Here is a 17,576-nt window from a genome sequence, read left to right as displayed (position 1 = left end):
TGGTTTCATGCATATCTAAAAAAAATATTCATAACATTTTCTAGAAACAACCGATTTAATGAAATATCAAGTACTTTCCGAGTGTACATTTGACTACACAATTTATTATATATTTTTTATAATAAAAAAAAAATCGAAATTCTGTTTAAAATTAAAAGCTTTAAATAATGATAATAAATAAGTTTTATTTAAACAGAACAAAACCTTTTCGTAAATTGTCACGTGACACGCGAAACCTAACGGAACAGATGACGTTTAATTAAAAAAGGCGCGAACGTTTCACATCAACGGCTGTTTTAGTTTTAAACAAAACCAAAAGAATATATCATATGAGTCATATGAGCTGTTTTTATGACACTATAATTGTACTTTATTGTCAAAGTGTCCAGAACGACGACACAGGGTGAGTAAACAATGACAGAATCTGTATTTCTGTGAGTAATTCTAATCCTTTAAGAGAAATGCTATTGATTTCTTTCACTATAGTGAACTTTCTTGCAACACATCTGCTCTTGTTTGATTGATTCGGACCCATTAATTCAGTTCATAATTGTTTATAGAGTTGGTGTGTTGCGTCAGTTTATTCTCCGCATGTGTTTCTCGTTTATTCTCTTTTTCTGGCTACAAAACAACTGACCAGCGTATTGTGGTTCATAAAACAACACAACAATGGTTTCTGCCAGATATGAGTGATCCAAGTAGAAGAATCTAACGAGCTCTTCGGTCCTGAGCTGTTTTGGGTTGTTTTTCCTCGAGGCCAAATTTCATACATTAATCCATTAATGAAAGCATTCAATTGTGATCCAATAAACACTAGTGGATCTGTCTAGAGGGAAACTGAGCCCAGAAATTAGGATTTCTCAATCATAGCCACTTGATTGTGTCACGGGTCAATTTGACTTGAAATACTGCTTTAAATATATATATATATTCATGAAATTTGGTGAATATTTCTCTTTAAGGGTCATGAATAAGCATGCAAAGTTTCGACACTTAGATGTGTTTTGGAAAGGCTGAACACAAATTAATGTCCCCCATTGGTTTCTGTGCCAAAAATCAACACAAAAGAACATGTAGGAAAACAGAAAACCTTTATTTTAGTTTGTCAGACACATAAAATACATGAGAACTTTTCCAAGGAAAATTAAGTTTATTTAGTTGAGTTTCACTGTCAAAAAATTTAATAAAAAAATGTTTTTTTGGTTGTTTTGTTTTTGGATTTGTTACAACACTGAAAATAAGTGAGAAACCTTTTGCAAGGGTTTGAGAAGTAGCTATAACAAAAAGGCAGGGGAAGTACAAACAGTAATAAATACTACTTACACAAAGTATAAATAATATTAGATAATATTTATACTAGTCACTGATATTTAAAGTAGCCTAGTTATGACAAAAAAAAAAAAAAAATCTTGTGTTGGGGAAGCTAATTTTGAACTAAAATATGTGGGTCAGATTAACCCCTAAACACAATGAAAATAAACCCATTTCTAATTTCTCAAATATTTTATGTATTTATTTAGTCTAAACTAAAAGTTTTCTGTTTTAATATGCTTTTTTTCCCCCTAGAAACCAATGTGGATTAAATGTTGTACCCAGTTTTGAACACAACAGGTTAATCTTAACTAGTTTTGTAGATCAGTAAATCTGGATCTTCTACAGATGGTCACATGACAGAACGGTATATTATCAATATTGATCATATGTGTTTATGCTGATGGAATAGTTTACATTGAGATTTAACCCTTGACCCATTGCATTGGTTTCCAGGAGTTATATATCATTGGACTGAAGTCAAGCTTACGTTTATCTTCACAGCTATCTTTTTGGCTGTGCATTTTTTGGCAGTGAACTATTAAAACTGTTTGATGTAAGACCAGTGAACTTTAATACTGAATCTTGTCCCTGCTGAGCAAAGTGCGCCACCAGGTGGTGAAGAAAGGAACTTCAAACATCAGTTAAACAGAGTTTAGTTAACTTCATGTAGAAAAGCAGAACATCATGTTCATAAATGAGTGAAAAATAACACCAGCATTGAGGATAATCACATGAGCGCATAATACTGCCGACATTTCCTTGAGGTACACCAGGAATGTCATCTTTAAGGCTTTTGGTGTTTGCATAAAACATAAATAACAGTAAATAAGACACTTCCAGAATCCAACCTTTCCCGATCTAACTTACAAACATCCATTTTCACATCTCGCTTCATTCACTCTCATGTACTCGTCTTTTCACTTACAGCAAAACAACTAGAAACTCATGTAACCGATGAGCATATTTCAAAATGATTGATTTCAGATTGTGATCTCAAATCACAGGATCGGTTTGCTTCGTGCACACTCGTGTTTGACGTTCAAACCAAAGCGACCCTGAAATCCAAAACTACATGCTGAAGCAAATTCAGCAACTTCCTTATAAAGTAAAAATCTCACTCCTGTAAAACGAGCAAAGTTCACCTTAGCGAACTTAATTAAGACCCTGAATGCCAGAGTTCAGAAACATCTTCGGACGAAAGAGTTTAAAGTCATGGCGACTCATATATCAATGGGTTTCATCACTGGCAGCAGTCTTCCCTGAGTTAGAGGGTTTTTAGGTGAACCTCTGTAGTGACTCGTGTCGCTTTTAGACACTTGTAGCAGGATTGATTTGGGACGTTCATGTGCAGCGTTCTTATTGGCTGAGAGGGTGTCACACTTGGTCTTTGGAGCCTTATTGGTGACGTCTTCCAGTGCTTTGATCGCTGGTTTCTCCGGAGGAACTGGAGGTTTGGGTTTCGAGGATGTTTGCAAACCACTTTCTAAACTCACGGTCTTCCTCTGACTGGCGGAGCACCAACCCATCCTTGTGTCCTTCCGGCCTCCGATCAGAGAGTTGATCCTCCTGACCGACTGCCGAACCGGCGTGCGCTGGAACTTCAGAGGAGATCGGATTGATTTGGTTTGGGGTGAATTCAGCGTCATCATGTTGAAGCGTTTAATCTGTTCGGCGACTCTCATTCGGCGAGCTTCATTGGCTCCGGTAGGGTTCTGTGGCATCTCCGATTGATCTTCGTCGGTCTTATCTGTTAATAAAGACTCTTTGAGCTCGCTAGGTAAAGACGTATTGGCATTCGTTTGGGATCTTGTTGCATACGGAGTGGATTGAACTCTGTTGGACGTCTCCAGTCTGAAAGCCACGGGACTCTGGATGTCTAAAGCGTCGACCAGTTGGCTGCAGTCTCCAGACGTCTCTTTTAGAAAACCCCTGCTTTTATTTTCAAGACAAAGGGATCCGTTAGAGCTGGTGTCTACAAACCATTTCGGTCCGCTGTCGAACAGAGCGCTGTCTATATGTAGAGGTGTGTTAACGGTCTCTAACCATCTGTTATCATCTGAAACAGACACTGATTTGGTTTCGGCCACCTCAGAGTTTGCACAAGGGCTGTCTTGCGGTTCCTCGTGGTTCTGCTGTGTGACGATGCTGTGGAGGTCACTGTGGGATCCACCGAAAGCTTGTTTGATCTTCAGCAGCGTGGGTCCGGTGTGAGAGCGCTCTTCACTGGACGAGTCCAAGACGCTGTCGTCACTGGAGGCACAGCAGAGGCTCTTGGGAAGAACAGGTTTGCTCAGGATGATGGTTGGCTCGGAGCGAGAGCTGCTCTTCACACAGAGGCTCATGGGAGTCTCACAGAAGGAATCCCTCGGGAAGCTCAGGTCTCGGCTCCATGAGCTGCTGTGGTCTGTAGAAACATACTGCGGCGTCAGAAGGTTATCCTCGGAGACACTGATGAACCTGGAGCCTGTGAAGCAAGCGTAGACAGAAGCAATCATCTGAGAGAAAACCAAATGTGCATGTATAGGTGTTTTGAAAAGTCTCTTCTGCATTCAGTTGATCAAAAACACACACAAAAAAAAGTGAAATATTTTCTGGGAATATCTGTTAATTCCAGTCTTCAGTGTCCCATGATCTTCAGAAATCAGAATAATATGATGATTTACCGCTCGAGAAACATTTCTATTAATCTGTGAATCCTGAAAATATAATGCATCAGTTTCAGCAGCACAACACTGATAATAAATAATGTTTCTTGAATCATTTTCATGATTTCTGAAGATCATGTGACACTGAAGACTGGAGGAATGATGCTGAAAATACAGCGGAGCATCACAGAAATACATTACACTTTAAATTGTAATAATATTCCACAATATTGCCGTTTGTTGATTAAATAAGAGCATAATTGTTAAGCAGAGTTACTTCTTTTTTTAAAAACATGTTTTGACAGTCTAGAAGAAATAAATCAACAGCTTTAAGGTCGACCATTTACTATATCTCCAATACTGATGAATTCCCAAATAAAACAAGATATTCAATTAGTTACTTTTGATTTCATGTTGACTTTAAAAATCAAGAATATGTATTCAGCATAAGCTAATGACCACACAATATCATTGGCTTTAGTGGACAATTCAAGAAGTGGTCGTTGTATAAATGCATAACCGTATTTAACCAGGAATATTCCTCTGTTTCCAAAGCTTAAAACTATCCAAGCGTGTAGGAACGTTTGAGGAATGTCTTAACATCCCAAAAGCGTGTCAATAACAACACTGACCTTTCGATGGACTCTGGTTCAAAACAGCCGGACTGAGCTCCTTGGTGAAGTGAAACCCAGAACTCTGTGTCGCTAGGCGAAAACCTATGACCTCTGACCTCTTCGGCCCCGGTTGTGAGTGTGTAATGACGTTCTGTTGAAATAGAGGCAGCTGCTTTTTATCTTACAGTGATTCGTGAGTGTTTGAGTCACGTCAGTGTTGAATTAAAAGAGAAAGAAACACCGATAATAAAAGCGTTTCTGGTCAATCGTCTTTTTTATTTGAGCACATACACATGCATAAAATAATGACCACATCAGAAATGGCACGGAACGACCCCAAACCACAAAGATACATTTTAATTAGGAACATAAAAACGGTTATAATAATAATATTAATATCTGTTGGCACTAAAAACAGTTTATTATTACTATACAAATATCTCAGGGGTTATATATATTTCCTTTTGTAAAGTCAACAACATTGGACAGCTCACAATGATTAGAACAAACACATCACATTACATCAATTATCTTAGTGTCATCAAATTAACAAGTGTAGAATAGTACTTTTCTTGCAGCAGCATTAAAGTGGTTTATCTCCATATTAAACATCTTAGTCGCAGCTGTTGAGGTTAGCAGCTTTCTTTTTTTCATGCAGGAGTTAAACTCTCAAACCAAGGCAGTTCAATATTGTGATGATATTTCTATGTTCTGCCTCATTAATAGCAGCATGTACCTACATTATACTGCCACTAGATGGAGCAAGATACTCATAACGAACATCAAAACAAGTCCTTAATTCTGTTAACAGCTTCTCAAAGTGCTATATTATTCACCCATGAATATTATATAAGTTAGATGACACCATCATGATTATTATAAACATGCGAATCACAGTTGCGTAGGAGAGCGAGCGGCTGATTGTTCAGTCTCTGCTGGAGGTGGACAGAGATGATGATGGACTTACAGACTCTCGGCTGGATTTGCCCAAACTGAAGCGCAGACGCAGAGATTTCCTCACAGGCTCTTTCTTAGCGACTCTGGGCGAGAAACAGCCGGCCTTCCCCGATTCAACTCTGAAATCCAGAGGAGAAAGGGTTTGAAAAACAAACACAGTGTTTCTGAAGGGTTTCTGCAGATTTGAAGGGAGCACAGTATGTCAATATGGTCTCTAAACATTAAGATCTTATAGAAGAAACACTTTAAAGTTTGAAAATGTAACTATTACTTTGATTCACTTTCCCAAAATCTAGCTTAACTATAATAAAAAAAAAAATAAAAAAAAAAAAGTGACGTTCTTCCTCAATTTTTTTGGACGATTACTTAAGCAAAATGACAAGACTTCATTTTTTTTTTTTTTTTGTGAAATCGATCAAAAATGAAGGGAGTTTATAATTAAAACGACCAAAAATCTTCCAACGGGGTCAAAAAAAAAAATCTACTTTTCAATTTCTCAAAAAAAAAGAAAAAAAGACTTCATATCATTAAATGTGTCTCGAGTTACTGAGGAAGATATTTATTTTTTGATGCATGCAACATTTAATAGCCATGACTTAATGAACTGAAGACATTCAGCTCCAAATGAATACTTTAAGGCCTTAATTTATGAATTATAGACATAGAAACCACATGCGTCACTGCAGCTAACAGATGCAGCAGATTCCTTTCGCAATTGGTTCAAGTTAGTCGTGTGATTTCCTCACGTTGCTGCTTGGTTTGCAGCGACTTCTGTGTAAGCTCTGCTTCATATGTCAGAAAACGTAAGTTTTTCTCCGCGCCTTAAAGGTTAGCTGACTAACACTAGGAAAGCAGAAGTGAATATGATGGTGTGTGTGTGGTACCTGCGGACTCTCAGTCGTCTGCTCGTCCTCTTGGCCGAGCTGCTGGACGCCCGAGTGTTTCTGCCCACAGACGACAGTAAACCGCTGTGAGACGAGTCCAGAGCTCCTGCTGCGCTGTGTGCTGAGAGATCAGAGACATGATCACACACACACACACACACACACACACACACACACACACAGTCCTGGAGCTGCAGCAGGACCTCACCTGATCCAGGTGTAGACGCTCCTCCAAACAGAGCGTTCGGGAACAGCTCCAGGCCCAGGTTCTTCTTGATGGACCTGCGTTTCTTGCTCGAGAACCCGTAAGTGTGTGTCGACTCGACAGGAAGCTTACGCTTGGAGTTCGGAGTCATGATGACAGGAGTGGCTATGGAGAAAACTGAGAAGAAGAACCAGAGTTATTACTGGTGAGCAGAAGAGACTTCTGAAAACATTCAGAAATGGTCATTATTCCACTGTTATCTGCTAATATAAATGTTCTTCCTACAGATACGACACAAAAGGAAACAAAGCTGATTAAACAGAAAAGCCATTTCAAAGCAAGAGTTGGAGAACGACAAACAAAGCTTCGTGTGACTGAGAACGTGCAGAAATCATTTAAACAGAAAGAGAGGAAACTGAAACCTTAAATCATTACCCATGATGCATGAAAGCATGTGCAGACGAAGCCAGCGCTAACTCAATAATTAAACACTTTAAAGACGACCCGTGTTTATTACATGCAGTGACATCCACCCACCTGCTCCATCAGACTGAGGCGTATGTGTTGGGGTTCTACTAGTTTTAAACCTATTCAGAGCTCCATTAACCATGTCTGGAATACAAAACAAGCCCATTCAACTAATCGTATGCATTATTAACTGCATCCAGCTTCCTTCGAACCAGTCGTTTGGACAAAGACATGTGATGGTTCTTACCTCCTAAACTGCGTCTGTTGCTCTTCTTCAGGTCTGAGTGAGCGTTACTGTCTTCTAGAGACACAGACGATGGAGAAAACACTCCAGCATCACAACCCAACATGACTGGAACCTTCTCCATCAGGAACCGAGGAACCACACCTTTAGACGACAACAGATCGGTGAGATTCCTCCCACTATCAGCCGTTCAGAACTACATGTGTGAATACATACCCAACATATCAAAGCTTAGCTAACTGTAAACTGCATGGGACTTGAGTAAATATCCACTAAAATGCCTGATTCACATGTGTTTAATAATGTGATCACACACACACACCGAGGTGTTGAGCGTTGTCTATGAGCCGCTGCACGGCCGCTGCCTGATGCTTGAGTCTCTTCTCTGTGCTGCTGCTCATCTTGTCTCCGCCGTCTCCACAGTGAAAGAGATTAGGAGCGAAGATGACCGACAGATTACTGCTGTCCATCTTATTCTCAGCACATCTGAAACAACAGAGCGATACACACACACTTTACATGTGTTCGGACACGGGAAGAGCCTCGGAGCAGCTGATAATGATCATAACTAGAGATTGGAGATGAAGAGAGACACTGCTGCATGTGGTCGTACCGCTGGGAGACGCTCTTCAGGAAACTGAAGAAGTACCGCAGTGTGTTTAGATTCCTGTCGGGCAGCACACAGGACAGCAGGACCGTGACCGAGGTCCTCTCCTCATCCGTGGGCAGCTCCTGGGCCTTCAGGAAAGCACTGTGGAGGTCAGGGGTCAGAACCGGTTCGGGAAGCTCCCGGAAAAACTGCTTCAGAAGTCCAGCGACGTCCAGCGGGAGAGCAGTGGACAGACAGTCCTCGCCCTGCTCCAGTCGGGCCTACAGGGTCAAACAATACAGTCGCTGTTTAATAACGCCACCGGTCCCAGTCTCTCGGGTGAACCGAAGCGGAGAACACTCACCCTGAGGCTCTTGACCCGCACCACAGAACCAGACTTCCTGAAGAGCCCCTCGGTGTCCAGATGCTCCAGGAGACTCGTACAAACATCTGCTATAAAACTGAGAGAGGAGGAGACGCATTAACACTACATACACGTGCAGGGCAAATAATAACAACAATAAAATATAAAAATTAAATACAGGTCAATATTTGGCAAATATATCAATTCTAAAAATCAATGAAAAATCATAAATATAAAATAAAAATAAAGGGCAAATCAGTAGAAAAATAAATAAAATGTAAAAATAATTAAAAATTATAATATAAAAAAACAAAACCAGGACATAATTAACCAATAACATATATATAAAAAATATGGCAAATTCATAAAATAGTAATTAAAAATATAAAACAAAATTAGTAAAATATAAGGAAATATAGGGCAAATAAATACAATTATATATATTTGCTCTATAATGAATTAGTATTTTTTTTTTTTATTAGGGACATAGGTAAAATACAGTTATATAAAAAATAAAGGGCAATATAAAATAGTAAAATGAAATACTGGGAGATATATATATATATATATATTCTATATATAGCAAAAAATAAATAAAATTTAAAATAATGTAAATAATAAAATTTAAGGTAAATGTGTCTATATAGCATCAGGCAAAATATTTATATTAATTTGTTATTAATTAATTAATCCGTGCTCCTGTGGCTCAGTGGTAGAGCATTGTGTTAGCAGCACAAGAGGTTTTAGGTTCAATTCCCAGAGAACACGTGTGTAAAAAGCGTAAAAAGCATAAAATGCTTAAGCTAAATGCATAAAAATGTTAATTAATTAACTCCGGTAGATGTTTTTCCATTAAGCCGATTTCATGTTTTTTTATTACATGCTTAACCACATTCCAGGGATAGTTTTACTTAATCACTTCGAGGATCAATCACACAGCAGCAGTGTTTCTGACACTGAACCCATTCACACACACCAGAGGAACAGCTTTAGGGTGCTGCTCTGGTTAGTAAACATATATAAAAACTCATCTGACTCGGTCTCACCAGGGTACATCTCCGTAGTCTAACACATGACAGTGTGGCAGAGCTTCAAGAGCAACCCCAAACACCTTCACCTGGAGAAACAAGAGAGATCTGTTCAGCTACTGAAGGACCAGCCAGAACAGGAACAAGAGACGCTCTGTGTGCTCGAAAATCAACAGCATTCCCTTCAGAAGCTGAAGAAGAAACGGCTCAAGGGCACAAATTACTCTCAGAAGACCAGAATCAAACTGACTGTACTGTAATTAAATCACTTCTCCTTCTGTGACTTTACCGCCAATAAACAACCATATACACAAACCTGTTATAAAATAAGGGTTTGGCTTTCTGTGATGTGTTAATACAGCAATATATTAATGAACCGTTCTGTGATAATTTATATTTATGTAGGAAACATTTTAGAATTGTGTTGACTCATCTTTGTACTACAATAAACCACAAGCACAGAAAGTTTGGCGCATTATGACAGATTCTGCACAGATAAACAGGACAAACAATATCATCTAATGAATACTGAGCATTAATAATAAAACACAGGTCTGGTTGCAGGCGGTCTCAATAATTAGAGATCTATCTAGACAGCATTCTGAGGTTTGTATATTTCTGTTTATTACTAAATCTGACATATTTAGTGTTTTGCGAATTGGTGACGTCACGTAACAAGCTCGCTACCTTTTGAGACACCGCCGTGGATTGACAAAACAAGGAGTTTTCCATTATAAAATCAATATTTAATGATGTTTTATGAACTTACCGTGTTCGACGATGTCTGTTTGTTTCTGTTTTTATTCCAGTTTTTGATTTTTATTCCATAAACCGATCGGAGATGCTGAACAACGGCCAGACGAACCACATTTCGCTCCAAAACCTTCATTACTACGGATAAAAACAGCTAAATGTGAGCTTGAAGGTGCGTTCGGGTTAAAAACAAGCGGAATAACGCTTTGGGTGTTAAACACAAACTCTGACGGCTAACGTTAGCTTTAGCTTGTTTTCCCTCAGAGTTCCGCTTGACGCTTTTCAATAAAAACAACCGTTCAAAGTCACCAAACTACCCTCATATTTAACTTCCCGACTCTGCTGCGCCTAAACCTCATCTTATATAATAAAACAACGCGGCTTTTAAAGTCTTAAAATCGTTGTATAAACACTGTGTTTGTTTCTGTCTGTCCGCTTCACAACGGCAGCTCGAAAAAAGACGTTCAAATTTCGCCCTGCCTACGTCACTCAAGCGCTCCCTGCTCGCTGATAGGCTCCTGGTCAGTCACGTGAGGGCTGGACACGCCCCATTGAGCGCGACACACGTCCTGCGGGCTACAAACGTTGCAACATATTTTGCTACATTTAAACTTTTCTTGCAACTCTTGCATGTTTTATTCCTCAAAAATCTGAGTTTACATTTTGTAATTTCCATCACAGAATAAAAAATAAAAGGTAATTCCGACTTAATTTATGACACAATTCGGACTCATATCTTGTATTTTTCTAGTATTTATATTATATTATTTATTATCTCATTTATTTATTTCAGAACTGCCAAACAAATTATGAATAAAAAATAAAAGAGGTAATTCTGATTTAATTTATGACACAATTCGGAATTGTATATCTAGTATTTTTTATTTATTATTTATATGATTTATTATCTCATTTATTTATTTTAGAATTGCCAAAAAAATTAAAATAGAAAAAATAATTTTTTAATTTCTTTTTTGTAGCAGAAATAGGTTTCCATAGCTAATGTCACACAATGCATTATATATATTTTTAGTTTAGAAATCAATCTGTGGTAGTATCATGGTATTCTTTGAAGAACCCTTGAGTACCTTGTAAATGCAGTGGTGTATATATTTATTCAGTACTTTTGTATGCTTTTACCAACTCTCTACCATAGCATTGCCACTGTTTTGTATCCTTCTGTATTTATTTTATATTGATTTTTTTTGCATTATTTATTCTAGCATTTTGGCTTGATGCAGGCATGCAAAAAAGCATGCTAATGATCATTCCACACACTGTTCTCTGTTAATCTGTTTTTATTACAACATTACATGTATATACAGTAAAAGAGACGGTACAAATGTACGGCTGAGACTGAGGTCGTTGTTGGTTTAGAAGCACTTCCTGTGGACGATGGAAGGACCGGCCTCGTCGTACTCCTGCTTGGTGATCCACATCTGCTGGAAGGTGGACAGGGAAGCCAGGATGGAGCCACCGATCCAGACGGAGTACTTACGCTCGGGAGGAGCAATGATCTACAGAGAGACCGGAGAAACACTGAGTGTCTGAAACTCATAATCTGAAACACTTTCACTACACTTCAAAAGAGACTGGTGACACTTTATAATAAAAGGTTCCACTAGTTAACATGAACTAAGAATAAAAATACTTCTAAAGTGTTTATTAATCTTAGTTTCAACATTTACTAATAGACTGATTTTTTAAAAAGATATTTGATTAGTTAATGCATAAACTAACATAATTATTGTAGAGTGTAACTAAGAAATGTAACATAACATAAATAGTTTGTAAAACATATTTAATACTTGTTTATCTATACAAAAGTGCAATTAATAATGTATATAGGCAACTACATTAAATTAAAATCGATTAGAAAAAAAAAGGCATGCATTGCATTTCAAAGTGTGGGTTTGATCAGTTCATGCATTAATGGGAATCGAACCCATGACCTCCCACAGTCTCTAATGTATTGTTGCAGCATCTCACCTTGATCTTCATGGTGCTGGGGGCCAGAGCAGTGATCTCCTTCTGCATGCGGTCAGCAATACCGGGGTACATGGTGGTGCCACCGGACAACACGTTGTTGGCGTACAGATCCTTACGGATGTCGATGTCGCACTTCATGATGCTGTTGTAGGCGGTCTCGTGGATCCCAGCGGACTCCATACCTGAGAGCACAGCGTTCAGTCATCAGCACTGAGCAGGACCTGTCAATCAAACCGCGATCGCGCGAGACTCACCGATGAAGGAAGGCTGGAAGAGGGTCTCGGGGCAGCGGAAGCGCTCGTTACCGATGGTGATGACCTGACCGTCGGGCAGCTCGTAGCTCTTCTCCAGGGAGGAGGAGGAGGCGGCGGTGGCCATCTCGTTCTCGAAGTCCAGAGCCACATAGCAGAGCTTCTCCTTGATGTCGCGCACGATCTCACGCTCAGCTGCGGAGAGGCGAGATTAACCCGTTATTAGCTCGTGCTGCTGGCGCACGTGTTCTCGCGCGCGGACTGCAGCGCACTCACCGGTGGTGACGAAGGAGTAGCCTCTCTCTGTCAGGATCTTCATCAGGTAGTCGGTCAGATCGCGACCGGCCAGATCCAGACGCATGATGGCGTGGGGCAGAGCGTAACCCTCGTATACGGGGACATTGTGGGTCACACCGTCACCGGCGTCCAGCACGATACCTGCGGAGCACACCGGGAACCGACCTCATACACTGATCTCACACGGCATTACAGTTATACACGCGCGAGACTGTGTCATAAACAATACCGCGCTAGTGATAAATATGAAATGAATGATTTGGAAACATCACTAAAATATCATACTGGCAATCTGGGTTATTATTGCTAACTAAAAGTAAAACCATAACAAAAATAGTTGATATAAAATATGTAAACTTATTTAATCTAGTTGCCAAGTCAACATTTAGCATTTTAATTTTGAAGTAAAAAAAAATTAAAAATCTGAAAAAATAAAATTAATAATAATAATAATAATAATAACAACAAAAAATAATAAAACGAATATTAAAAAAATTACTAAAGCTTTAAGTACAACTGAAATAAACACACACATATATAATATATATATATATATATATATATATATATATATATATATATATATAAACTTATAAAAAGAACCAAACACTAAAACATTCGCTAAAATAATGGTTAAAAAAACAAAACAAATTCAAAATAGCCTATATATATATATATATATATATATATATATATATATATATATATATATATAAATAAAAAACTATTAAAAATGTCAAAACATAATAATAATAACGGTAAAAATTAAATAACAAATTCAAAATATTACTAAAACTATGAAAGTATCTGTTAATCCTTAAATAATTAAAAAATAAATAATAATCCGGATATGATGCCCCTGCAGGACAACAGAGGGCATTACACTGAAACGGAATTCCGCTCTTAAAGCAGAAACTACTCCAATGCAAACTTCATTTTAAAATTTGAAGAGTGAAATAAGAGATTCTACCAGATATTTTAACAGCTAATTGTCACGATCTAAAACATGCATGTATATGTTAACTCTTAACACTGATTAGTGTCTTTATTAAAGCCCTCACCAGTGGTACGTCCAGAGGCGTACAGGGACAGCACAGCCTGGATGGCCACATACATGGCAGGGACGTTGAAGGTCTCAAACATGATCTGCAAGAGCAAAGCAGACAAGCGTCATGAAGTAGTCTGACTGTGTCTCTGAGAAACCCTCCGAATCTTCCTCTGTACCTGAGTCATCTTCTCTCTGTTGGCTTTGGGGTTGAGAGGGGCCTCGGTGAGCAGGGTTGGGTGCTCCTCGGGGGCCACACGCAGCTCATTGTAGAAGGTGTGGTGCCAGATCTGAACACACACACATCACTGTGTCAGTCACAACGCCACATGCATGCATTCAACCAGAAGAGACTAGACGCGCACCTTCTCCATGTCGTCCCAGTTAGTGATGATGCCGTGCTCGATGGGGTACTTCAGGGTCAAGATACCTCTCTTGCTCTGAGCCTCATCACCTACATAGCTGTCCTTCTGACCCATACCCACCATCACACCCTGAGGAGAGAGAAGCGAGGTTAGAGAGCATGCAGCGGAGCGGTTCCTCTCTCGTGATGTTCGGCAGATGTGTTCGCACCTGGTGACGGGGTCTGCCGACGATGGAGGGGAAGACAGCACGGGGAGCGTCATCTCCGGCAAATCCAGCCTTGACCAAGCCAGAGCCGTTGTCGCACACGAGGGCGGTGACCTCTTCGTCGTCGCACATGGTTGGTTTTCTGGTTGGTCTGTGAAGGAAACGGAGTTTACATCTGAGGACGAGTGCATTAACCACACAGACGTCGAATCCAAAAAGTAAGACAGATGCTAATTGGACAAAGGTCTTACTTTAGCTATTTGAGATAAAGTATGCATGTGTGTTTTAAAGTACCAAAATGACTAAAACTGAAATGGCAATTAATAAAAACTATATAGTAGTTAAAAAAAGCAATTGATAAACACACAGCAAAATGTAACATTTGAACTAAAATGAAAATGGAAAACAAAAACTGAATTCGAAAATATAAAGAAACTAATAAAAATGACAAAAGCATCAAAAGTACTAAAACTTTAAATGCATTTAAAATTAAAATTGAAGACAGAAATACCGACAAATTAAAGATAACTAATAAAACTAGTAAAAATGACAAAAACGTGTTTATATACATTTTATATATATATATATATATATATATATATATATATATATATATATATATATATATATATATATATATATATATAAATGGAAAAAACTCAAGATTATTAAAACTTTAACAAAAATGAAAACATAAAAAAGGATTCAAAATATGTAAAAAAAAAAAAAAGAAAATAGTAAAACTAACTGACACTAAACCGAAAGCATAAAAAATGAATAAAAAAATATATATAAAAAAAAAAGAAAAAAAAACTTTAATGGACACTAAACTGAAAGCATAAAACATAAAAAAGGAATTAAAAAAATATTACAAAAATTACTCAAACTTGATCCAGTTCCGCATTTACATTTTTACACTTATCCAAACACTTTTACGCTTTAGAAACCTACATTTAATGATGTTTCTAATAAGTACGAATCATTCTTGTTAGAAACTCACCTAAATCACATATCTATGTGGTATGAATTGCATGCAGCGCAGGTTTTTACAGTAGAATAGTTCAGTAATAATAGCCTACAGCGATCAGCGGCTCTGTCCATGAAGGGTCAGTGAAATCATATCTCCTCCAAATGCCAAAGAAAGGCTAGGGTTTAACTGAAGGACAGACGCCTATTTAGGGCTCGACGAGTCTCTGCTCGCAGCTGTCACGCTTCATTCAAACTAAGCTGATGCTTCACCAAAAAACGCCTTTAAATCTATTCTGAGATTACATCTGAGTTGTTAAAACGTTCTCCAGAAGCAAGATCTAAGTCCCGCGTCTCTCACAAACTCATCAAACTAAAGAGCTAAAGAGATTTCAGATGCAGAAGGTTCTCCGGACGATCGAAGGACTCACCAAGTTGTAATCACAAGACTGATGCTTCCACTGGGACAGAGACACAAGGTGAGGAGCCCCTTTAAATAAGAGCGGCTCTCGGGGCCCGGGGCGGAGCCTGGGGTTCACACAAGCCCAAATAAGAGCACGCAAGAAAAAATAAAAACCAGAAAATAACCCTCTCCACCCATGAACCTGATCCCACCAGAGTTAAGAGAGGCTTCCTGAGTTAAACACCAGATCAAATCTGACTAATCTGAAGATGTATTTAACATTGAATAGTGTTTATACTTTCACATATTTCAAATGTATTATTTTCATGACAAATTGTAATCTGTGTGTGTGTGTATAAATAGTTTCACCTAGGTTCATGTTCTTTTGATCTTTTCTATGTATTTTGTTTATATAATAAAGTATTTTAATCATGCTAAAATAAACCTTTTATATTTAATGTTCATCTGCTTTTATTCAATATTTGTATTTTTATGTAATTTAAAATATTATTTTTTATAAATTATATTGTAAAATCATTTTTGTTATACTAAAAATATACTTTATATATATATATATCTAGTGTGCATGTGCAGTGTTTTTTATGTATGTAATTAAAAATGTGCTTTTTATACATATAATATATTTTAAAGATTTTTATTATACTAAAATATACTTGTTTATAGTTGTTTTTATAAAGTATATTTTTTATTTTAAAAAAATAAATAAATAGTGGTTTTATTTAATATTTTTCTTTTTTAAAATACACATTTTATCTTTTATATTTTTGCTTTTTAGTTTTTTTTTAGTTTTTTTGCATGCTTTATCACTGTTGTATCATCTGTATAATTAAGATATGGCGGATAATCATGTATTAATCTCTCCTCCCAGTTTTCAGCAAATCTTCTTCATGTCTGGTTTTTGTCACAGTAATGTCAGGCTTCTGTGGGAAACAGAGAGAGGTTTTCGAGGCTATAGTCAGCGATCTCTTGATATAATTCTGATTATTCAGCGTTTTACGAACACAGGCGGCCTGAAGATGTCCATAACCGTCTCGTTTTAGTAACGTCTTAGAGGCTCCTCGCTCTCTCCAGGAGGAATACTGTATATGTCAATGGGCCAGTGAGCTGGCATGTGGGCTCGAACCCTAAATGTAGTGAACAGCTGAGGGGTAACAGCAGCCGGCCCGCTCCCCCGAGCCGCGCTCTGATTGGCCGGGCTGTAGTAGCAGCTGCGCTCTGATTGGCTTAGCTCTCTCCTTTTAGGGTCACAGTTCTCATCAGGTGTTATGAGCCGAGCGTTTGTCCCATTGGTGTGATTCATAAGAGCACCTCATTAGGAAATACAACCTTACAATGACAACACATGGACGTCTGGAGCCGGGTTTGTGGCTCTTTCTTACACACATCTCCAAACTAGAGCATGAAGAAGAACTGAGAACCGAAATAGAAGAGTGTGAACCATTCATCCATCCATCTGGATAAAAAAAAAATCACTATAATATAATTAAATAAAATATGAAATGCATTACAAAATCTGAAAATGTGATGGATATGTAAAACAAAAATTGTACAAATATTTATTAATTACATAGAAAGATAAAATAGATTTATTTTGATATATTATACATATATTTAAAACCATTTCTTTGTTGAAGTTAAAGTCTATTTTAATTTTTTATGAATTTATAATTAATAAATTATAGATAATTTAAATTCAAAGTGTGAATTCTAACAAAAGCTAATTATATATTTTTAATTACATAAAATAGGATTATATATATATATATATATATATATATATATATATATATATATATATATATATATAAAATGCAAATATTTTTAATTTCATAAAAATATAAAATACAATTATTTGTATTTATTTGTATTTATATAATTACTAATTATATATTTTTAATTACATAAAATAGGATAATATATATATATATATATATATATATATATATATATATATATATATATATATATA

General features: G+C 37.4%; 2 protein-coding genes across 3 annotated transcripts; both read right to left on the bottom strand.

Moving 5' to 3' along the window:
* Window positions 1-1,130: 1,130 nt before the first annotated feature.
* Window positions 1,131-10,559, bottom strand: LOC113068200 (rho GTPase-activating protein 11A-like). Of its 2 annotated transcripts, XM_026240863.1 has the most exons (12): window positions 10,082-10,559; window positions 9,331-9,401; window positions 8,285-8,381; window positions 7,945-8,201; window positions 7,654-7,817; window positions 7,335-7,475; window positions 7,157-7,231; window positions 6,623-6,796; window positions 6,415-6,535; window positions 5,541-5,649; window positions 4,592-4,724; window positions 1,131-3,778 (listed from the first exon to the last, which is right to left on the bottom strand). In XM_026240863.1, the coding sequence occupies exons 1-12, from the start codon at window positions 10,199-10,201 to the stop codon at window positions 2,535-2,537; spliced, it is 2,706 nt and encodes a 901-aa protein (XP_026096648.1). In that variant the 5' UTR covers window positions 10,202-10,559; the 3' UTR covers window positions 1,131-2,534. The 2 variants fall into 2 exon arrangements, with proteins under 2 accessions (XP_026096648.1, XP_026096649.1); XM_026240864.1 differs by lacking the exon at window positions 7,157-7,231 and having other exon boundaries at window positions 10,082-10,558.
* A 786-nt stretch (window positions 10,560-11,345) lies between these two features.
* Window positions 11,346-15,762, bottom strand: LOC113068199 (actin, alpha skeletal muscle). The gene is made up of 9 exons (XM_026240862.1): window positions 15,615-15,762; window positions 14,221-14,368; window positions 14,013-14,141; window positions 13,827-13,937; window positions 13,664-13,748; window positions 12,582-12,743; window positions 12,309-12,500; window positions 12,055-12,236; window positions 11,346-11,582 (listed from the first exon to the last, which is right to left on the bottom strand). The coding sequence occupies exons 2-9, from the start codon at window positions 14,347-14,349 to the stop codon at window positions 11,439-11,441; spliced, it is 1,134 nt and encodes a 377-aa protein (XP_026096647.1). The 5' UTR covers window positions 14,350-14,368; window positions 15,615-15,762; the 3' UTR covers window positions 11,346-11,438.
* Between the last annotated feature and the right edge of the window lie 1,814 nt (window positions 15,763-17,576).

The sequence above is a fragment of the Carassius auratus genome, linkage group LG42F, assembly GCF_003368295.1.
Source record: "Carassius auratus strain Wakin linkage group LG42F, ASM336829v1, whole genome shotgun sequence".
NCBI lineage: Eukaryota > Metazoa > Chordata > Actinopteri > Cypriniformes > Cyprinidae > Carassius > Carassius auratus.
The sequence above is the reverse complement of the archived record's forward strand: the minus strand, read 5'-3'. Positions and strand labels throughout refer to the sequence as shown.